Raw genomic sequence first — 23844 nt, 5'->3', positions numbered from 1 at the left:
TTTCCTTTTTTTTTTTTTTTTTTTTTTTTTTTTTTTTTTTTTTTGCTAGGCAGAGAATTTCATTTCCTATCCACATGCACAGAGTGGCATAATGCTTGTTGCCTTTCCTTAATGTGAGATGAACTATGCCAATAGAAGGTCCTTCCTTCTACATGGATGAAGCTAGCCTAGGACTAGGAGATTTACTGTAATGCACTACCTCACCACAGTTAGTGGCACAAGTGTTGTGTATCAAGTCCCTTGAACTCAAACAGGAAGGTCTCAGCAATTCCAATTTTCTTAGGTTCTCATTGTTTCTTGCCTTGCTGTGAAGGTGAAAGGTGAAGGTGAAAAGATACAGGAAACCAGACTGCAATGCCAATTCAGGAAATCCACAGAAAGCTGGAATGGATAACCAGACTTCTTTACCTTATGAGATTTTTACCGCTTTACAAGTAATGATCATTCTTAATCATTCAATATCTATTTCTACTCCAAACTCTCTTTTAACATCAAGCATAATCGTTCAGTATGCATCTTGAAAATACCAGGAAAAATAATTTCATTGTCATTTAAATCAATTTCACTAAAACTTGTAAGGAATTCTAACAGATGATACAACATATTTGGGGCCAAATACTGCATTATTAACTTTTGTGTGGATCACAATCTTCCAAATGATAATTTCATCCAAAACTGCAGCAATTACTAAAAGAGGAATAAGAAAGTACTCTGTTTTATGTGCAATCCAAAATTGATTTCTGTATTTAACACTGGCACTGTCTCACTAAAGAAAGAGGCTGCAATTCCATGAGGAGCAACCTTAAAAGGCTGCAGACCAAACACCTCCACAACCTCAGCAGATCCCTAAGTTCCCAAAAGCATATTCAAAAAGTATTTCATTGTGTTAGCAAGCATAGCACATTTCACAAGCAGGGCAATCTGAAAGAATAGCCTAGTTCCCTAACCAACATGATCACATACTGGATTTTCAGTTGGGATCACAACCAGCCTTTCAACGTCCAAACAACATCTCAGTATGACCAACGGGGAAGAATTTGCAAGAAAGGACTGTTGATAGAGAAATTCTGGTGAAACGTGAAACTGACAGGATGAGGAGAAATGGCTTCAAGTTGCGCCAGGGTAAGTTTAGGTTGGATATCAGGAAAAACTTCTTTACAGAAAGGGTTATTAAGCACTGGAATAAGCTGCCCAGGGAGGTGGTTGAGTCACCATCCCTGAACATGCTTAAAAACCATTTGAATGTGGTGCTCAGGGACATGATTTTGCAGACGGTTGTTAGGGTAGTATGGTTAGGTTGTGGTTGGGCTTGATGATCTTTAAGGTCTATTTCCAACCTGAGCAATTCCATGATTCTGTGACAGCTGACACTTCAAGATGTTTGATACATATTTCCTCAGTATTCACCCAGGTTCCCACAACTGGAACGTGACCAGAACTTCACAGCACTATGAGCTAAGGCATATTCGCTAAACCTGCCACGAATTCCCCTACTCCTCGTTAATTATTTTCCCAAAGAAATAACAAGACAGATGGGAATGAGAGACCAGTTAGCAACACTGCAATAATGGCTGCTCCTCCTTTCCACACTGCTTTCAAACTATCTTCAGAGTAACCCCTGAGCTTTCAGAAAGTAACCGAGCACTGGTACAACTTCCACACCAACTCCTTCCATGTTTTCTACCTTACACATGCTGTTTTCTAAAAAGAGAGGACAAAACTACCAGAGAATAATCGCCATAAACGCCAAAGGGCAAAAACCCTAAACTTTAATCTCTGACTCCTCTTCAGAAATGACTCATGTAACGACAGTATTTGAAACAGAAAGCTGAGAACCCTGTTTAGGCCGCATATCAGAAAGCACAGTGTATTCGTTGTAGCCACAAACAGCTCTCCTCCCGAGGCAGACAAGCAGCCAGGGCCCCACACTTTTCCCCGGCTCTCCCCCACAGCCGGGGCAGCGCCGCCTCCCGCTACTCACGGCTCCGCCGGGCGGTGGGTGGTGAGGGGCTGCCGGCGGCCGTTTGGCCGTTCCCCTGGCAGCGGGAGCCGGCGTAGGCCCCCGTTCTGAGAGGATTAGGTCTCCCCTGAGCCTCCTCCAGGCTGAACAATCCCGGTTCCTTCAGCCGCTCCTAGTAACGCTTGTGCTCCAGACCCCTCAGCAGTCCTGATCGTTAACGCTACTTGTGTAACAGCAGTAAGTAAAAGCTCAGCTTTCTGCACTTCCCCCCTATTTTAAAGTTGGAGCATAAAATTAAGCTGGGGAAATAAGGAGTGCTGTCGGCAAGTAGAGAGCAGCGATCCTTGCCTTCTACTCTGCACTGGTGAACACTTTGTCCAGTTGCACCTCTGCCCCCAGCACAAGGGAGACCCCGACATAGTGGGGAGAGTCCAACACAGGGCAACAAATTTGACAGAGGGCCTGAAGCCCCTCTCCTATGAGGAGAGGCTGAGAGGTGGGGCTGTTCAGCCTATGGAAGGAAAGGCTTCGGGAAGATCTCAGCAACATGGATCAGTATCTGAAGGGAGGCTGCAAAGAGGACAGTGCCAGGCTCTTTTCTGTGATGCCCAGTGCCAGGATAAGAGGCAGTGGGCACAACCTGGAACGCAGGATGTTCCCTCAGAGCACCAGGAGCACTTCTGTGCTGTGCAGGTGACGGAGCGCTGGCACAGGCTGCCCACAGGCTGTGTGTGGGCTCTGCTGCTCAGAGACCTTCAGCAGCTGCCTGGATGTGGGCCTGGGCTCCTGCTCTGGTGTCCCTGATGAACCCAGAGGGCACTGCCAGCCACAGCACAGTCTGAGGTGCTGTGATTCATCCAGTGAGAGGGATTAAGAGCATTGTCATGCTAGGGGACTTCAAAACTATCCTTAACTCTCTGCTGATATTGTATTTAAATAGATACCTCAAAACAGATACCCTTTGATAGAGAACAATAACAAAATGAAACTCTTCGGTACTCTAGGAAGTCATGAAGAAGGAGAAGAAATACCACGTTCCTAGATATTAATGGGCTTTGAAATCACAATTTTAACCTTGTGATAATTATGTATCAAGTCTGAAGAGGGAGAAAGTGTACTTTTTTGTTTTTCAGGCTAAATCCAAGCCCCTGACCACCAAGGTTATTGCACACATTTCTCATATTGAGATTTATCACTACTTATTTGACAGTACACAATTTCTGCCATCTTCTAGGCTTTTCCAAGTAAAGAGAAAACCACTTTTGAAGTGGTGAAGGGAGCTCTTTCAAATCACAGATTTATGACAAGTATCCATGTTAATGTGTTTGATCTTACGGAGTAGTTATCGATCTTGGTAGCTACTGTGAGACAAAGAACACATCTCATCTTTTGATTGTTACCATAAGACTGCTGTGGTCATCCTTAGTTGCAGAATTTCCTAACAAATATAGAAACAAATATATTTTCTAAACAAATATAGAAAAAAAAATCATTTAGATAGCTGTCAGCTATCTAACATATTTGAAAAGTTTAGATTGCTTTAGTAAAAACTAGGTTTACCCAAAAGTTGAATGTCTTTGTAGTTAGGCCCATAATTTATTCATAAATGGGAATAAAGCTTCAAGAGTGTATTAATATATTCATTAATCTCATAGAAAGTATTTCCTGGTGTGGGTTTTTTTTTTTTTTTTTTAATATTAGAATAACACAAAGATTTTTCTTACAGCTGCATGCCTTCAAAAGTAGCATCAATGTTGTTCAAAAGAAGCAGGACTAAGTATGTAATGTTTTACTCATAAGTAACTCACATCACATTTTTAGGATTTAGAATTAGGAAATTATAGACATATGTAACATGAATATAAACACCCATGCAGATCATCAGCTACTAATTAGTGTGATAGAGTGTCCAGTGAACATGTTTGCATCTCTCTTATATCCTTTCACCCTCAATAAATAATAATCAGGATTTTAATACAACTAGAAAAATCCTGAATATTACTACATGCCACAGTTTCGAGATTTTGTTTATTTTATAATCCACAGAAAATAAAATAAGACAATAAAGAAGGCTGAAAAAACAAACCAAAAAAAAAAACCCCACCATACTCTAAAATAGATTATTTTACTCTTCTGCAGGCTTGTCCCACTGCCTACAACTGCTATTATTTTTCTTTCTTTACTGTCAGTAAAACATGTACTAAATCAACCCCTAAAGGAAGGGCTGATGATTTCATGGTATGTATTGCAGAAACAGGAGAATTTGAAAAATTGGTACCATTGGTACCATGCCATTTATTCCAGCCTGCATGTGCTGCAGCAGAATGTAGTTAAATGATAAGCTACTTACACCTCAGAACTGAATGTTGATTTTGCAATACTGAAATTCAGGTCCCACTTCTTTAATCTTCTGCAGTGTACATGAGAATTTCGTACATTTATGACTAGCAAAGTTAAGTTAAAAAAGCAAACATAGCACTGTGTATCTTTTCCATTAAAAGAGAAGACGAAAGAATAATTATTGCAGAGATGTTTGGCAGTGTCAGAAGAGGCATTAGATCTGTGTCTACAACAGCATTTCTACACCTAACTGGAGACTGGGAAGTTAGCCCAATGCTTTCCTTCAGAATGAGGTACCTAAATGCACCAGTCTCAAAAACTCAGCTCCTGAGTTTGCACCAAACAACATCTTTCCTGTGCTATACCCAAAGGAATGGAATGGAGGTGCCTCATCTCAATTGCTCAAACTGCTTTGAACTAGGATTATAGTAACATGAAAACATTTATTCCCTTCTTAATTTCTTTTTTTTCATAATTAATTACTATTAAATCCTATTAGCTATGCAAGTTGTGTATTTAATTACATATATAGAAAACATAACTGACTATAACTTAACACATGTTGCTAGCATGTTGCCAAAACAAGATAGCCCAAGTCACCCTGCAGTGCTAGCAGGGATATGTAAAGATGAAGTCCCTTTCCAAGATATTATGTTACAAATGTCTTAGCAGATACAAGGAGAAAGTCTACTTGTTTAGCAGTGAGCTGTTTCATTAAGTACATTTTTAGAACAAAACTAGACCCTGAGGTTGCCTTCTAGGGTGGTTTTACATTTTCAGCCTTTATGCAGAATGTTAATAATACAGTAATGTCTTATGTGGGAAAATAGAATCCATGATCCAGATCCATTTCATATCATCTGCTTTCAACAAATCAAGCAGTGCAAAGTTAAATATAATTAACATAGTAAGTTGCCCATTGCACAACTTTGAGGAATCGGTAGCATGTTGGAAGAGTGTTTAATCTCTTGTTGTACCACACTTATAGCTCATCCTGAAGTAAGCAGGATAGGAGAAGATGAAGTGTACTGCAAAACAAACTGCCATTGCCCCATTGCCAGTTGCTGAAATTACACTTCAGGGCAAAATACAAATAATGGCCAAAAGCAGACACGTCATTGGAATACACACTTAATAGCAACAGTGTGTTATAAAAGTTTGTGGAAGGATGCAAAAGATTTTTTATTCAGAATTCTTAATGGAATCTCATGGCTGTTCTATCAAATGTGTTTTTCAGTGTTCTAATTGTGCTGTAATTATTGCATCAATAGCTGAAATACTAGTCAAATGCCATCAAAATAAGCTGCTTCAGATCTTTGCTTAGTAGCAACAGAGAAGATCGTAGAATCAAAACAGGAGGGAGGGGATTTTCCAGCAAATTACAAATTTCCCATATTTTCTACTGTGGTCTCAACTACTTCTAGGAGCCCTATTTGAGCAGGAGGGGTGGACCAGAGGTGATCTCCAGAGGTCAACCTTAACCATTCAGTAATTGTGAGTGAAATGCTGAAGGATTTCTTTCAGTTTTGGTAAGGCACAGATTTTAAAGGTATCTTCATGGGATTGAAAACGCGAATTTGAGCTCCTCAAAATAGAAGGAAACATTAGATAATTGCATCTGGGTTGGCTGATCCAGTACTAGCTTACTGGATAGAAGTAGCTTCGTACATATCATCGAATCATGTAATTATAGAATGGTTTGGATTGGAAGAGACCTTTAAGATCACCTAGCTCCTACCCCCCTGCTATAGCAGGGTAGAGACACCTCCCTCTAGACCAGCTTGCTCAAAGCCCCACACAGTCTGGCCTTGAGTGCTTCCAGGGAGGGGGCATCCATAGCCTCTCTTGTCAATCTGTTCCAGCGTCTCACCACCCTCACAGTAAAGAATTTCTTCCTGATATCTAGTCTAAATCTACTCTCTTTCAGTTTAAAACCATTTCTTATTGTCCCGTCACTACATGTCCTTCTAAAAAGTCCCTCCTTAACTTTCCTGTAGGTCTCCTTTAGGTACTGGAAGGCTGTGTATACGTAGGTGTATATACATGTATGTGTCTGTATGCTTGTCTTTTCTTTCTAATGCCTGAAAATAAAAACACTACAGAACAAGCAGAATTTTTAACTTGCATAAAAATTCCTTCGTATTAACTGCGAAAAGCCACAATTTGGTTCTTTATGACTCATTTCCATCACACACATTTTTCACTTTGGCTGTGAAAGCAAATACTCAATTATTCATGCAACTCTTTAGAACAGGCTGTGGTTATGACAATGCTGAAAAGCCACATGTACTTAAAAATAATGTCTTGGCTGCCTAAACTAATACTCCTGCACAAGAAAGTTATCATGACCTCTTGCAAAGGCACAACTTTCCACATGCTGAATTACAAGTACCGTGACCAACAGGAACATTTCTGCAGGGTCAGCATCCCTATGTACATAAATGCGATCTCTGTTGTGTTATCTAACAGTGACCGGAATTCTGTGTGATGCTCGTATATCTCTTTTTATGTAAGTGCTTTTGAGTCCTGTAAGCTTAAAAGAAACTGCCAGTAAAGAAATAGATTTACTCATTTGAGTCTAGTTAGCTTGTGTTCAAAAACTGATAGAGATCATATCTGTTATCAAAATACAGGATACAGTGAGACAGACATTGTCTTACCACCACAGTAGAATAGCAGATGCAAATTCTTGTGACAGAGTTGTTAATAACCCAGAAGCTGCTGTCTTGATTTTAAGTAAAGAAGTTCCCCACTCAGATCAGAGCAGGAGAACAAGATGAGGCATGTGAAGATAATGCACACAAACACATGCTACAGGCATAATACAAAGTAATTTAAAAGAGACAGTAGCAACCAAGGCATTAATAATAGATATGGAAATACATCACTGCATGGCACGAAAATAATATTGTTTGTAAAATTTTAGTTGACTTTATGTTCATTTAAAGATACATCATAGATTGGAAAATCCTGAATCCTAGACCTGGAAATGACATAAAAGTTAATTTTAGGAAAATAAGTGAAAACAAATCATTAATTTAAGCCTGATGAGAATTATGATCTTTGCATTTTTTGCAAGAAATACATCTGTGTATAAGAACTACTAAAACATGGATCTGTGTTTCTTTGATTTGACTTGTAATATAGACATATGCACATTGATAAATGATTATAAGCAGTCTGAACTAGAAATTATCCATCAGCAAAAGCAATACCAGTTGCTATTCCACTGACTCACTGTCATGACTTCTCTTTTCAAAATTCTGACTTTCCAGCAACATAATATTGTGAATCTTCGTGCTAAATCGCATCCAATGCCCACTGAGGGCAAAGAAACCTTCCACAACTTTACCAGCGTGTGAATTAACATATACGCACTCCATGTTCAAAAACAGCCCCACAGAGAAGAGAAAAAAAACAAAACTCCAAACAACACATATTCTTTAAATCATTTTTTTAACCTAAGACACTATTCAAATAAATACAGAAAAGCATCCATATCCTTTCATACTTGTTTCACAACTGAGAAACAATGCATGACTGTGCACTGTGATAGCCTTTCCAGATATAGATGGAAACTATGTTTATACACAATATAATAATAAACAGCAGCAGAAAGCAGTGGTGTAAACATGAGAGGCTTTTTTTTTTTCAGTTTTCCTGTAGAATTTACAATAAACATAACAATGAGAAAAAGAGCCAATGCAAATATCTCCCAAAGTACATTGTTGGCAACCAGAAACGTTTACCAACTCAGAAGCGGCCTAGAAGCTGATGTCTTGCCAATAATTCTCTCTTACATCCCTAATATACAGAAAGCAATGATTTTTTCAACTATTTCTTATATAGCTTAAATGAAACCTTAGGAAAATACTTGAAAAAGGATAAAAAGAGTAATGGCTCTCATAACATTCTTCATTTTTTTTCAGACTGCAATTGATATACCCCAAACCACATTTCCCCTGTTTGAACTGCCATTCCAAACTTCTGTCACAAAAGGCCTAAGGTCTCAATATTACTTAATTTTGATTGGCTTTCAAAAAAGAAGCAGATTAAATCTCTTAGAGTGCATTGTTTTCTAACTATCATCATGTTTCCGACGTAATTCAAAGCCTTAAATCATGAGTACTGACAGTGACTTGTGTACACACAGAAGCAATGCTCTTACGCCCTTAATTACACTTAAGAGTTTGAAATCTTATTAAGAATGGCCTCATAGGGAAACTTGGAAAGAATCTAATAAGGAGATGCTTTTTTTCCTGAATTCCATAAAATTTTTAACAAAAATCACTGAACTTTAAGTTTCATTAGCATTTCACATAATTCATAAATGCCTATTGTTTGATAATATTTTGGCTGGAGAAAGTAGCATTCTTACGTCACCTCATTATCACCACATTATTGAACAAACTTGTTTTTCTATTTGCAGTATATTTTCATGGTACAGTATCTGGTGAGAACACAGAGCTAAATAACAGCACTAAGAAAGCATTCTAAAGGGTTTCATCACATGGTAGAGCAGAGTTTTCTTTGATTTATTTCGTCTGCTATGCTCATGAGTGATTTCACTGACTATCTAAATTGCTTGGAAGTATATGAAAAAAAAAAAAAAAAAAAGAAACAGGAAAAAATGCATTCCCTAACCATATCAGTCTGTGCCAGCATGTAAACTACTGCCTTACTATCATTGCTCATTGCTTCCAATACTTGCGACACTTACTAAATACTTTCCTAAGTAACTGTGTATGTCTACTTTAAAGGGAAAAATGAAGCCACACAGACTTGTCAAAAATAGCTCACTGTATTAACAACAAAAAAATTCCTTTCTATACAGTAATTAAAAAAGCACTTAATCTTTTGCACTTACACCTGGATATACCACAGTTACAATTTCTAACACCCCCATATTTCAAACAAAATTACTTTTCTGGGTAAAAAGGCTCTATAGCAAGATCCTCCCAGGACCTTTGATTTTAAAAATACCGTGGCAAAAAAGAGATTGAGTAAAGGCTGTTACAAACTGAGTAAAATAGAACTAACTGATGCAATATTTAAAACTCACAGAAAGCGCTAACACAGCTTATACCTTGAGGGAAAAAAAAAATCTTCCCAGAAGCTTTATAGTGCTCTACCTAGAATTTTAATTAAATGAAGATTCACTATTTTATCATTTAGATTTTTACCTACTTTGCTGGAGAATGAACGAGAACCCAAAGGGATTCAACCTACAGGGAACACAGCAGAGTCTCAACATGCAATGCCTGGCTGATGAAGAAGTTATCTGAAATAAAACGAGAAAGTAGATGCAGCTGTGGGCTTTTTTTGTTTGTTTTGGTTTTTTTGTTTGTTTTTTTTGTTTGTTTTTGTTTGTTTTGTTTTTAATAAAATGCAGATGGAGGAAGAGAATTCATTCTGAATCAGAATTTCCAAATGCAATGTTCATTTCTGTAGTGAAATGGTATTAAAGTATCAAACTGAAACGCTTTCTTTTTTCTTTTTCTTTTTTTTCTTCTCTCTCCCCCCTCACTGAAGGCAATAGTTTCCTGCTGATAGTACAGACTTCTTTTGCTTCAACACCAAAATGGTATTTTCAGAAAACACAAACATTCAGATCTATCGTTTCATTTCTACACAGAGCTCTTCTGTAATGACTTTGCATTTTATAAAACCAAAATCTACAGAGAATAACGTTTTGTTGGTCACGTGAGTATTCAGTGAGGAAATACATTACCTTCATCTTCATTTGGGGACTCGCAGTTTATTAATAACATTTGCACTGTAGCCTGTTTCTAGAAAGAGGTAGTGTTCCCATAATAGTGCTTTCAGTGGTAATTTTTAAAGTTGTTATGTATATGGAAATAAACTAAAGCATTCATTGATATAGGAAGTTTATATATTTATATATTTGACACACTGAGATTTTTCTGTAATCTCTATGTATTGTTACATTCAAACAAAGAACATCCTCCCAAATCAGGTATTTTCTTCTGTGACTTTCTACAAGAAAAATATCTAACTAGAGATTAACAAATAGAAACAACAATTCCCACCACAGAAAATTAAGTTAAATAATTAAAATAAAATTAGTCAAAAACACCCATTGTAACACTTCGTTACTCACTATTCTGTTTACCAAATAGTATGCAATTTTGACACTAACCTATCTCTGATTATTTTATATGTGTTTTTTATGGGCTTAATTTTTGATCAACACCTAGAGAAAGATTATTTTCTCAATTCTGGCAATAATGAGGTAACTGAAAAAAGATATTTTTAAGCAGTAGCCAAAGATTTTAAATGCACTCATGTTCATGAAATATTTTTATTAATGAAAGTAATCCAGTGTTCATTTATGATGAAAGAAAATGAGTACTACAAAAAAAAAAAAAAAAAACAAAAAACAATTAAACATGCCAATCTTTTTCTGCATCTGATTTGCATTTTTCTAGAGTGCTATTATGAAATAGTAATTTCATGATTAATATCTAATTTTGAGCTAGTCTAAATAAATTTTGAATGGCGTCCTAAAGAAAGCTGTCACTTTAAACAGAAGATCTTACGTTAATTATCACTCTCAATAAGCTCAATAGTGGTATTTTAATTATATTTTCAGTTACTCAGTTCAGAGAACATGACAAATCTGTTAATTTCTAATGAAAATTTGAAAATGAGCTGTTTTCAGAAAGTGAGTGGCCATGTTGCTTCTGATGGAAATGTTTTTAGAGGATAATGAATCACAACACGCAGGTTGGTTTATAAATTACGTGTGTTGACTTCCACTAGTTGTGCTCTTTGCTCGTTGATATTGCTGCCCTAGGAAATACTGAACCTCATGGAATAACAGCCATGTACTATGGAAATGTTAATTTAAACAGGAGATGTTAATTTAAACTATGGAAATGTTAATTTAAACCAAGGTGATAAGGTGGAAGGCTGGAAAATCTTGGCAATTCAATGGCAAAAATCCCACTTTGAGCTTTAATCCCCATTCTTTAATTTGTACCAACATAACTTCAGAGTCCTTTTTCGCTGTTGGAAATGTTTTCTCTCTTTTTGACATCGGGGTTATTTAAGATTTAAGCTCTTGCAACATACAGTCTTAAAAAGAATTATTAAAAACTAACAAGGAAATAAATTCCTACGTTCGTGTAGTTCTTGTAACTGAGAAAATTAAAATCTGAGAAAACTGTAATAAGTAAGGCTAGATGTTTAAATTAAGTCTGTTTAAGAAACTATTTTCAAGTACATATAATGTACTACCTACCAGCCTCTTCTTGAAATAAAGCACTTCGTATTTATATCAATTGAATTCTTCAGAGGTTTAAGCAGATTTAGAAAACGATGCAGTACAAATGATCATTCATGGTCTCCTGGATTAGGAATAAAGGGTAGAATTGCAGATTTCCTTCACTGCTAACAAAATGTCTACTGTTAAATTCCCATGGAGAACTAGAGCTCCAAACAGCTGTGTTATATTTTTAATGTGTTTGTCTGGATTGAATTGTCTGTCTTCGAATATATTCAGTCTGTACAATATACATGAATTACAACAACATTGTCAAGATGTATGGGAGGAGGACAGATCAGAAATGTAAGGAATAGGCATCTCTAAATATGGCCATAATTATTCCATAAATTACTAGACGACATGTCAACAGCACTATGAATAGTATTGACTTTCATTCCTGAGTTACAAAAATGTTATACGTTATCTGAATTATTTATTTGAAAGAAGAAACAAATAAAATAAAAAATAAAAGTCAGGGAACTGTCTGAAGTATAAGTATCATAGGTGCATGAAATACAAACTGTTCTGAATCTCAAACTTTTTACATTTTTAATCAACCAATTATGGAACACACTGAGGATGTTGAAGCACGGAAGAAATGCACCATGTGGACTGTAGAACTCTGGAAAGCTATTGAAATCTGGCCTTTAGGATAAAAGGCCAAAATTTATAAGTTCCAGATGGAATAATACTCTGAAAGCTGAAGTCCCCAGGTGTGGAAGATAGAACGCTAGTGCTAGTGTTCAAAGAATACTAAGAATGTGGATTTTAGAAGAATAACATGTAGCCATAAAAAGGAACAGTGACAGTTTAAAGAATCACCATATTAGATATTATACATATATTTTATGCCATCTTTTGGATCACAAACAAATATTTAATCTGGTGAGTGTCTTACCTTTTCCCTCTCAGTGGTGATGAAAAATAACTCTTTGTATTGAAAAATTACATCTGTTTATTTGGAGACAAAGTGAACAGCGTGAACAGTGTCGGATATCTCTCACTGGAATCACAGAAAAATCATATACACCTATTCACCACTTCTAGACTATTAAATCAGCTTGCGTGGCATTGGCAAGCTGAAGTACAATAGTATATAAGGAAGGCAACACATGTTGGCTGCAGAGTTTCTGGTAGGGAAAGCTAGGCTTAATCTGTGGCTGAATTTCAATAGTTCCTATTATAGCCAGAAATACATTTTTTGAAGAGTAATTGTCTTCAGGTTAAAACTGACCATCTTGAATGTATGCATTTTGGCTACATTTAGCAGCATTTTGTGGCTTTCAGTCCCAAAATTGTAACAGCAGAGAAGGTCTGAATGAAGTTGTGAAACTGAACAGGGTTGTAATGATGTTTTCAGATTCCTGAATTCTTCAGTAAATTGAATTATTTGAAAGAAAAAATCCAGCCGTACAATTTGTATTTCTTGTTTAAAAACAAACAGAATTCTCATTAGAAAGTGTACATTGCCACAAGTGCAGTAATTTATTTTGATGTTTGCATCTGTGCTGAAAATTTCTTCGTACAGAAGTGCCAACTTCAGTCAGTTTTGCAGTGTGATAATATTATTGCTGGTTTATGTCTTTGCGATGTTCCAGTTGTTGAAAATATCAGAAAACTGTTGTTGGCCAGTGGACATTTTTTCCCCCTAAGTCAGTGGGACAGTGGACCATTCACATACCAGATTTCAACATCCAGCTTTCTCTAGATATCTATATGGGGAAAAAAATAAAACGATGAGGTAATAATTTTACACTGGGAAAAATGTATTTTTCAAATATCATATAACTGCCACTTATTTTAATATATATACAAATCTATATATAAATTATTTCATACGATCTCCTGTGAGACCAAACCAAGCTCTCAGATTTCCACTTTATTTCATGATGTATACATACCAAGAGATTTTCAGTCCCTGTTCTGACAAGCTTTCAATTTGAATAAGCAAGGAAGACAAATGGAGGAAGAAATGAAATATTAATATCTGCAGTTAGAGATAGAGAACTGTGGTAGAGAAAAAGTATTGGACTGCCAGGGGCTCCAAGAGGGAGGGGATCTGAGCATAGGATTTGTGATGGTGCAGCATCTCTGTGTGAACGCTCTTCCTCCATGCCTCCTGGGGTTTGATGGGATATTTTCTTAAACCAAAACTGGTTTGCAATCCTGACTACGGCAACCACAGTTTTTCTTGTTTAGACCAGAATAACTATCTTTCATTTATTTTGGAACTTGAAACTCTTGTTCAAGTCTCTTCCCCGCAAAGGAAATGCCAAAAGAAAAAAAATGCTTTAATAACATATGGGTAACCACAAGACTAAAGCTAGAGCAACTTTGAATGAAACTTGATCTAATCAAAGAAAAGCTGTGTATTCCAACCAGTTTATTCACTCTTTGCAAAATAAAACTGCAACATTACAGTGACATGAGAGGATATCTGCCTATTTTTCAGAAGCAGAGATGGAGTACTGCGGACTTCGTTAAGTGATTTGATTACAAGTAGACCATTTTCTTTCACTGTTCGTATACTAAACATAACCAGGAGTCCCTCTGTAGTCTGCTTGCTATCTTTAAGGTAGTTATAGGCACCCTGCCTGGCCTCTCACAGGAGGCATGCACAGAAGCCATATGGTAGCAAGCACACATGGAATTGGCAGTAGAGCGGGCAGGCTCCCAGGAACTCCATGCATTTCCAGACAAGAAAAATCTTGAACAGCTTTGAGGTTTGTGACTCTGGATTAATGCATTTCTGCTTGAGTCTAATTCAAGCATCTTAGCCTTTTTCGCCCGCAAGCATGAGAATTTTTCCTCATGATCATCTCCTGAATGCATAAAATGAATTCCCCAAGCAAATATTCATACGTCTTAAACAAAGTTATTTAATTAAAGGGACAGCATTGCATACTTGTTAGTAACTGTAGACTACTCCTGATTTGGAAAATGCAAAATGGATATTTTTTTCTCTTTGAAATTGCCAGGATACATTGAATCACAGGCTGCATGCGCCTGGGACTGGATGCAGCTGTAGTGTACATACTTGGACTGCTCAGAGATCATCTGAACAACAGAAGTAATCTCTATCAGGTGGTAGATTAAAAACACGTCTTTGTATTTTTGCTATAGGATTGTGTGGCAAAATATTTAACATATACTGCTAGGCCACATGCCATGTAAATGATGTATAGCTTATGAGCTGCTCCCTTGCTCAATGGCAAACTTCTGTCTTAAGAATTTAGGCAGCATATGCAGAGGTTTGCTTGAGAAAGTTTTACACTGCCTTTTGCTGCTGAGCGGTAACAAATTTACTCATCTGAAATATCTTTATATGGGGATTGGCAAAGTTCTGTTTTCCTACACATAGTGCTTACTAATATGGAACTCCATTTATACTCAGAAAAAATAGCCTGCTTAGAATGTTTTCTTTCTGATAAATAACCAATTCAGATATTTTAAATCAAATCAAGAAATGCATTTGCTCCTTTTCGTGTAAAAAAATCTTATTTTCATTTACTTCTCCCACGTGTACATAGATGGCTGGCCTTGAAAAAGTCAAGATAGATCTTGTTTGTGCAGCATTTTATTCTTTTGCATCCATTTTCAGTACTTATGCATAACACTTTTCTTTATCTTTTCCAAATTCTAGAATAATGAATGAGGAAAATTATGAGATTATTCACTTGTCTCTTAAATGCAAATTGAGTGAACCAACCTAGTCAGCTATAAAAGCAGTTGATCAGAAGTGATATTCTTCTTTTAGTAACATGTTTTAGATTCTTTCATTTCCCAAAATAACTTCCTTACAGACTTTTCCCACCATAATTTTTGAATATAACTTAAAAGCTATTTGAAGTGATTGATCTAAAAAGCTCACAGTCCACAAACCTTTACACTTATAATCTGCCTTTTAACATTTACTTCCTGTTCCAGCCCTAACCTAAAAACCCTCCTCTAAAAAGAAGAGTCATCTGCAACACAAATCCTTGAAATTTCCAAGTTAGCCTTCCATAAGTTGCTATAATTTACTCAAGGCATTTCCAATCCATAAACTTCACAATGACCATATAAAACCCAGTGTAGTTATGTAGATAACTTGCAGTTCTGACAGTGAGCAACCACACATAGTAATTCTTCTGGAAGAATATGCAAAATCATCTGAATGTGTGTCCAATTAATTGTTAAATGTTTATTTAAAATTAACTTTCTTAAGCCAGGATTAACTACCAACTCACATTTTTAAAAGGATGCTTGAAAAATATCTGGAGATTAGTAAATTCAAAAATAAATCCCAATTAATTATCCCTATATCTGCTAGGCAAACCAGAAGCATACTACACCCACTTTCCATTTTTTAATGACTTAAAAAGAAAGAGCAAATCCAAACACCACATGCATGCATCCCCTCCATGTGCCCTTGGCAATCCAGCCAAATATTTTTACAGGGGCTGTATTACCTGCTGCGCTGCTGGAAGCCTACTTTTAGCAAGCACTTCCTCAACACAGCTAGTCTCATGAATTTCAGTAGGCTACTCACATATTTTAAATTGAAGAATGTTTAGATCTTGGAATATTAAGGACTTAAGGCTTAAGCTTGCTTTTAAACTTAGAAGTATCATTGGAAATATCATTGGACATGCCAACTGTGACATGTCATATGTTGAGCATCGATATTTCATTTTGTAGCCTGTAATGAGCATGGTTAACTGCACAGAATACAAATGAAAGTTTTAATTCTTAGGTGTAGTGAGAAATTATTTCGTGCAAAAGGCAAAAGGTGATGTAAAGTACTAACTTTCTTTATTTCTTAAAGGTTTGAGTATATGTGACCTGATGCTAAATGGCTGGGCTGTAAGAAATGGATGGCTCACAGGAACAGAATTCAGGATGTCCTTTTGCAGGCATAAGTTTATCTGAGATATCCCACCAAAAAAAAAAAAAAAAAAAAAAAAAAAAAGCAACAGAAGAAAGACTGAGGCAATCAAATACCAAACACCCTGATTTTTAATCTCACTGTTCTGATTAGTCTGTTTTTAATTAAAGCTCTTGGTTTCTTACGTGATATTTGTACGCATTTTGTAACATGTTGTTTAACTGTTTTTAAAGGGCATTTAAGTCATATGTCCATAATTTTATCTTAAATATTTATATCATCAGCATTATATAATCAGCATTTATATCAGCATTTATATCATCAGCTTACAGACCACTGACTGATGTAGAAGCTACATTGCAGACACACTGCCAGAAATTGGTCCCTGCCCCAGGTTACAACACATCAATTTTCACCGATAGTAAGAAAATACTGTCATTTTAAGAAGTACTTTGTTCAATTTTCATTTGTTTTTTGCAATTTTTAGATTTACATTGCCAATAGAAGTGATTACATAAAATGTCATTGATTGTGCAGGTATTTGCCCAAGCAGGGGCTCCTACAGTCAGGGCTGTCTCAAGCATTCATAGCACCTGCTAAACTGAGGAGTAAAGGAGTCAAATGGCAAAATCTAATTCAATACACCTAAACTGAAATTGTTTATTAACCAGAGTATCACATATGGTGTGCTAGAACTGAAAGGTGTTCCCATAGCCATAAAGGAGCAGCAAATCCATCACATCTGCAGTAAGAGACCGTACAAAACACACAATGAGATGCCCCCAGACTGATTTTTTTTTTTGCATCAGTGCCTTTGAGAAGTACCTTCTGCTGCTTATCACCGATACTGCATCACCATATTTTCCTTCTTTTTCAGAAATGTGTGCTTGTTAATAAACCTTTATATATATATATATATATATATGTATATATGTATTTGTGCTATTCTCTGTTATTATCTAAAAGTTTCAGGTGCAATCAGATAGTTAGTGGCAGCTAGCAGAAGGCTGACCAGACTATCTGGTATCATTTGCTTTGTTATATTGAGAAGGCACAGGAAAGTAACCTATTACCAGAAAACAATTCAAATATTTCTTTTTTGCCCTTGGCAAGCAGGTGCAAGCAGGTGTGTGCTGATCCAGAAGATAGCTTACAGATGTCGTCCTTTTCTCCACGTGAGACGACATAAACACTGACTACTCCTTCCATAGGATTTTGAGGTTTTGCACTTACAAAGCCAAATTTGAATTGCAGATCTGTTGGACAACAATGAACTTCAGTTCTTTCTGTTAGACTGCTTGTTTCTATGCGATTGTGCTATTATGTCAGGTTTGGGGATCCTCAACCTAGCAATGTTTAACTCTGTGTGTGTAGCTCTCCTGGCATTAGTTTCTGTGATTGCACAGTATGTTACTTCTCAAATTTATAATTAGTCCACTGAGAAGGTTTTCCAAGCTCTTCCTTCCAAGTTAGCTGTGAAGTCTCAAAGCCTCTTCCAAATTTCTGAACATTCTGTCTCTTTGTTTGCTTATAGGAAATGTGATGCTGATCTTATATATATGTATACATACATATACATACTCTTTGTTGGAAAAACTGCACATCGTAAGGTAACTGGTACTAGTTCTCACAGCTTTCACTCTTGGCTAAAAACAGACCAGAAAGTGATTACGGCAGCAGATGTCATACAATATAAATGCTGTGTTTGGTCATTTTATGATTTTGCCTATCGCAGACAGATAGCTAGACAGCTAGAGCAACTGCACAAATGGGCTCTGAAGTCAGTCATTCAAGGAGAAAAAAAAGGAATGGGTGAGTTGTACTAGTAGTGCATGAGTCACTTCCCTTCATTCTGGTGAGTGGTTTTAGGGACACTGCACTAATTTTGCTCTGCCCATGAACATTTGTCCTATCCTTTTTTGCTTGTTCTGACAATCCTCTGAGACTCATCGTGAGAAAAATAAAATATAAAATAGCATATCAATTTTGCTTCTAATTCCTCACACCTTCATAATTCCTTAAAATTCCACATAACTTGATGCAACATTTTGCTACCTACCCATCCTACAGATGAAATTCATTCTGTAGGCTAAAATGTGGTAGTCGAATGGCATCCATGCATTTGGAATTCCTGGATCACCTTCTAGACAGGAAAATATGTAATTTCTGCTGAACCAGATACTACAAGCAAAGAGCTTTAAATTCTCCTGTAATTGCAGCAAGTATATTTATAATCCATGCAACAACTTCCATATAATCAACTAGATAAGCATCTGAAAAAGAGCAGATGAGATAAACTATCAGCCGCTGTGTTTTTGATTTGACTACACAGAAATGAAAGCAATCTTGCTAGCCATCTGCAGACAGTTCTTGCTCCTCTGAGTCTTTCTGCAGTTAACAGAACTTCCAGGGAGGTGTGATCTGGGTACAGCCTGAGTGTGGTGCCTCAGACGGGAGTTCTCTTCTGTAGTGCATGCACAAAGAAATGTTTCCTTTCTCACACTTTTATGATACAGTGTAAATGCTCTTGGTTCACATACAATGGACTTCTCATAGAAATTGTCCCCGTGGATTTGAGTAAAAGCAATCCCATATTCATAGTATGAAAGAATGGTGGCAGCATGGCCCAGGGATGTGCTGCCTGGAAAAGGAAATTAATTCGAGTGTAATTCCAGTGTGGCTGCTTGGTGGGCTGTCCATGCTGTACCACCTTAAATTTGATGGGATGACAAAGCAAATCCCTGGTTAGCTATGCCTGGGTTTGTTAGGTCAGCTGTGATGCTACAAAAAGAAGCCTAAGCCTTTATCTGGCCTCTGGAGGGCTAGAAGAGTGCAAAAGAAACTTCACAATAGTTGGCCATTCCTGGTCTAAGACAAAAGAAATGCCAATTGTACACAGTTGAAAAAAAAAACACTGAAGTGAGCAGCAGAACTACTGACTGCTTACAGCCAAAGCTTTCACTGGTAGACAATCAGCTATAAGATATAGGGTAAAGCTGGGGTTTATGACTTACTATTCTTAGCAGTTCTACAACCATTCAGTGGTCAGGAACAGACAAGTATATCTTGATTTTAAACCTGAAAAAAAATGTGCTTGTCTCTTTTAAAATTATTTTTTATTCTTTCCAAAGAAAGGTGAGCTCTTCCATGTGTTCTATGACCTCTTTCAGGAGCTATGTAAAAAATGCCATGCCCAAGAAAAGACTATGTGGTGTACCTTGTTTACCATTCAGCAGAATTCAGCTTCAGCCCCTCCTGTATTGACATGTTGAAGTACAGCCTGTAGGGTGGTTTTTTTTTTCATGAGCTTAAGGAGTCTGTCCAAATACAGTAATATTATCCAGATAATACTAGATTCCAAGCTTGTTATTAAGAATTATTAGCATATTTGAAAAACTCTGAATGTTGATTCTGGGCCATATGGCATATGAACAAAAGAGAAAAGTCCATTACGTGTAAGAAACGCTGTGAACCTCATGCGTTCTGAATGCTTGGTAATATGTGTTCTTTAAAGCAGGAGTAGAAAACATACTCTGCAGAAAATACAGCACTGTTTGTAAATGGCTAACTGTCCATCACGATGGCTTTTTTTGGCTTCCTTAGGTCCATAGAAAAACAAGTACTTCAGTTTGATTTTTGTCACCACTGCGCTGAAATTAATTCAGAAAATGCAGTGTCTTCATTAGCATCATTCCGGGCTATTTTTTAAATTATCTTGTGACTCAGCATCTCTCATTCAATTGTAGAAAATATAATTTCCATTGTAATAGCAGCACATTAGATTGAATTTTCATGCTGTGAATAAACCCTTCTGCACATCTGGTATTTCCATGTAATAGTTGATACTATTTCTTTTGTAACAGCTGAAACTGGAATTTGTGTTGCAGAAATGTTTGGTTGTACTGAAGCATTGCAGCCAGTATGAATGTGCGTACTTATTGCAGTTTACAGATTTCTACTTGGAGCATTATTGCACACAATAAAGAATTCAGCAATATGTATCAAAAGTCATTTTCACATGCAGGAAACAACAGTGTTGTTCTTCAGGTACTTTCACTAGATGTGTCAAATGCTGAACTTCTATAGCATTATAGGGAAATGCATTCACTGAATACTGAAATGCAGAAGCCAGTGGCCAGTATTATTTTAGTAACTTATCTACATTACCCTGAAAAAAAAGGTAAACACACACTATCCGCAGTCAGTACAGTAACATCTGGCACTGTAATTTCACATAAATACTGCTTACGTAGAATTTAATGGTATATTTGAATCTAACATCTTTCTTCAATATTTATACAGAGTCACACTTGTCATACATTCAAGCATGCATACAGTTCCCTGAGATCATGGCTCTGAGATATGCCCTACGTATGCTGAGCTTTCAGCCATAGTTCTAGTGGTTGCAGCGTGAATGCTGTTCACCACTTCTCACTCTTGATTTTGTGATTGTCAGTTCAGTTAGAGCAATGGTTACAATCTCCTTAGCGTCAGATCTAATTCAAGCAGTAAATACTATTTATAATCAATAGGAAATCCTTTCTTCTATAAGCTCAATTTGACCTTTTTCTTCTGTGCTTCAAGTCTTAGTTAGACCTGATTTTTCACACCCTCAAAGCAGCAGTGCACTGTGCTGTTGATTGCTTTGTTTCTAGTACGCTGGCAGTGTTTATAAAATTCAGCTACAACATGTATTGCAGAAAGAATTATTTCGTTGCAGTGGCATGGATTCATTTTCTTTTTTATCATGAGGAAAAAGCATGCAGAATGCACACTAGCTCTCTGCTCAAATACATCATACAGTGTAAATGGTTTTCTTTCTCCAGCAAGGTCAGGAACACTAAGTATGTGATTTCCAACAATTTGCATTTGAACAACCCAAGGAACTGAGGAGCACCTGGACTTTGTAGGAATGATGCAGACGAATTCAATAGCAGCACAGAAACTGGTCCCATTTCTGCAGTAGCTGAATAGAAAGGATGCAATACATGTATCCACAGAAATACCAGAAAGTGTGGTCCTGGTTACAGCAGACAAAAGCACAAACCAATCAAACCACTAAAACCCCCTAAGATTTAAAGGGTCCCTAAACTTCTCTTTACTCAAGAAATATCCTCCTCTGCCCAATACCACTGTTGCAAGCCCAAAGCTCTCTTCAGAAATGGGAAATTCAGTTCATGTTATGTATGTGAAGCAACCAGACCAACAGCCAGATCATCACCTATCTGCAAACGGGCAGGAAACTAACAGAAATGTTTATTTTAGCCATGTATAACGAGAGTGACTGATCAACCTCACTGTGCTGTTTTGCTTTTGTTCTAGTTTCAACATTGAGAACAGTGACAGTATTTCAAAGGCAGCTTTATTGAAGTAGTTAACAACTAAAAACTTAGGCGTTAGCACGGGGGAGATGTGAATGAAGCCCATGTTATAAAGGAATAGGAAATTACTAACGGCAAGGAAATGCAAAAGGAAGGAAAAAAAAAGTAGGGCAGAGATATAAAAGGCATAAAACAAAGAAACAAAGCGTTGACAAAGAAGTTATACTAATAGTGAGCATTTCCTTTCTAGACGTTACTAAGGTGACAAAAAATACTCAGTAAATAATAAAGTTAAGGAATACAGAGCTGTTCCTACAACTGAATGATTTAAATCTGTTACACAAGCAAACTCAAGCCTGAAGCAGTCCAGCTTCAACATTTTTCTCTCAAACACTTCCGAGGCATTCCAAATCCTCTGGTTGATTCTGGACAGCCTGGAATCAAAACAAAATCTAGATGCAACTGTTTTAATAGAATTTTGTTTCATTAATTATTTTCATTTGGGTGTGAAAAAGTGTTACGAAATCTGGGAAGGTTCCGTGGCGATGAACTACCTTCCACAGATCACATCCAGCTGTAAAAGACAGGGAAAAAGAACAGGACAATTGTGAGGTTGGAGCCCCACGCAATGCCAGAGCTCTGCAAGGGCAATCAGGCATCCTCTGCTGCTTCCTCTAGGGCTGCTCTGTCCTTCTCTAGGTAAGAAAACCTTAGTGTTGTGCTTCTTTGGACTGATTTGTTTGTTTGTTTTTCCAGTGAATTGTGCACTGGATGGGAAATTATAGTTTTACTACTATGGATGCCAGCAGACCAGCAGTGCTGCTGGGGAGGGATGAAGGAGGGCACGAGCACTGACCAGATGGACACACAAAGCCTAAAGAATTTGAAATTCATTTCAGTCTAAGTAAAAAACACCACAGTGTTTCAATGGTATTCCCCCAATAGTTTAACGGCTGGGGGAGGGGAGGAGATAGGGGAGAAGCCCCCACCGTAATATCCTGTAACTCAGGAAGGTGTGTTAAACCCACAGCTTTCCACGTTGTGGGCATCTTAATCCTAAGGCATCCAATAAAGGAGAACATCCTTCAGGCTTTTACCAACCCAGCTTTCACCAACTCCTTTGTTTATCCTGCAACAGAACGGAGGGTTTCTCCCCGCTCCGACAGGAGCCCCGCAGCCACCGGCTCCTCCTGAACCCACACCTCCTCGGCGGGGGCTCCCGTGCCAAATTTCGACACGGCTAGAGGAACCGGGAGGACGCAGGCGGGAGCCCCGCAGGCACCCGCAGCCCGGGGCGGCCGCCCGCCCGGAACGCCCGGACCAACCGCCGAACCCCGAGCAGTGAGTAGGCGCCGGCGAGGAGATCGCGCAGCGGGGAAGGGCCGGGCCCCGATTTTCGGCTGCGCTGGGAGCGCAGCGAGTGGCGCCCGGCGGGCGGGCGGGCGAGGAAGGGGCCCCCGAGAAGAGCCGCGACGCAGGGCGCGGGACGGCGCCAACGGGTACCAAGCGACCCCGGCGACCCCGCCCCGGCAGCGCCCTTCGCGTCCCTGGGGAGACGCCCCGTCCGCCCGCCGCGCGGCACCACGGGAGTTGTAGTCCGGCCCCCTCCCCGCCGCCCCCGGCCCAGGGGGGGAGAGAGGCGCCGCGGCCGCTCTCGCGAGGCTTGGCGGCGGGCGCGCTCTGCTCTCGGGCGGCCTCCTCGCGAGGGCGGCCGCCGGCGGCGGGGGGACGTTTGGTGCGGGCGCCATTCCCCCGCGTGACGTCATAGTGCATTGTTGTGAGCGTAGCGGAGCATCCCTCAAGCTGTCAGCTGAGCCGCCGCGGCGGGGAGCCGAGCTGGCCCGGCCCCCCTCCTCCCCCGCCTCCGCCTCCTCCTCCTCCGCCCCCGCCCCTCCCGCCCCGGGGGCTCCGGCGTTCGGTGTCAACGTATCATTGTCCGTGCGGAACCCCTCCGGGCCCCCCCCCTCTCCCTCCCTCCTCCCGTCCCCCCGGTCCGCCCTCCCCCCGCCCCCGCCCCCCACCGAACCACCTCAATGAGATGCAAACATGAAAGACAAGAGGAAGAAGA

The 23844-nt window shown here is 38.6% G+C and overlaps 1 protein-coding gene across 1 annotated transcript in view; it reads right to left on the bottom strand.

Moving 5' to 3' along the window:
• Positions 1 to 23549, bottom strand: part of CCDC178 (coiled-coil domain containing 178) — a 182148-nt gene extending 158599 nt beyond the window's left edge. Inside the window, exon 1 of the mRNA XM_042839033.1 lies at positions 22874 to 23549. Within this exon, the coding sequence (XP_042694967.1) occupies positions 22874 to 23549 (676 nt within the window). The remainder of the gene's footprint in view (positions 1 to 22873) is intronic.
• Positions 23550 to 23844: the final 295 nt, after the last annotated feature.

This window comes from Centrocercus urophasianus, unplaced genomic scaffold, assembly GCF_019232065.1.
Source record: "Centrocercus urophasianus isolate 14NV4802_14NV808 unplaced genomic scaffold, USGS_Curo_1.0 seq_11, whole genome shotgun sequence".
NCBI lineage: Eukaryota > Metazoa > Chordata > Aves > Galliformes > Phasianidae > Centrocercus > Centrocercus urophasianus.
This window is presented reverse-complemented; position numbering and strand designations above follow the sequence as displayed.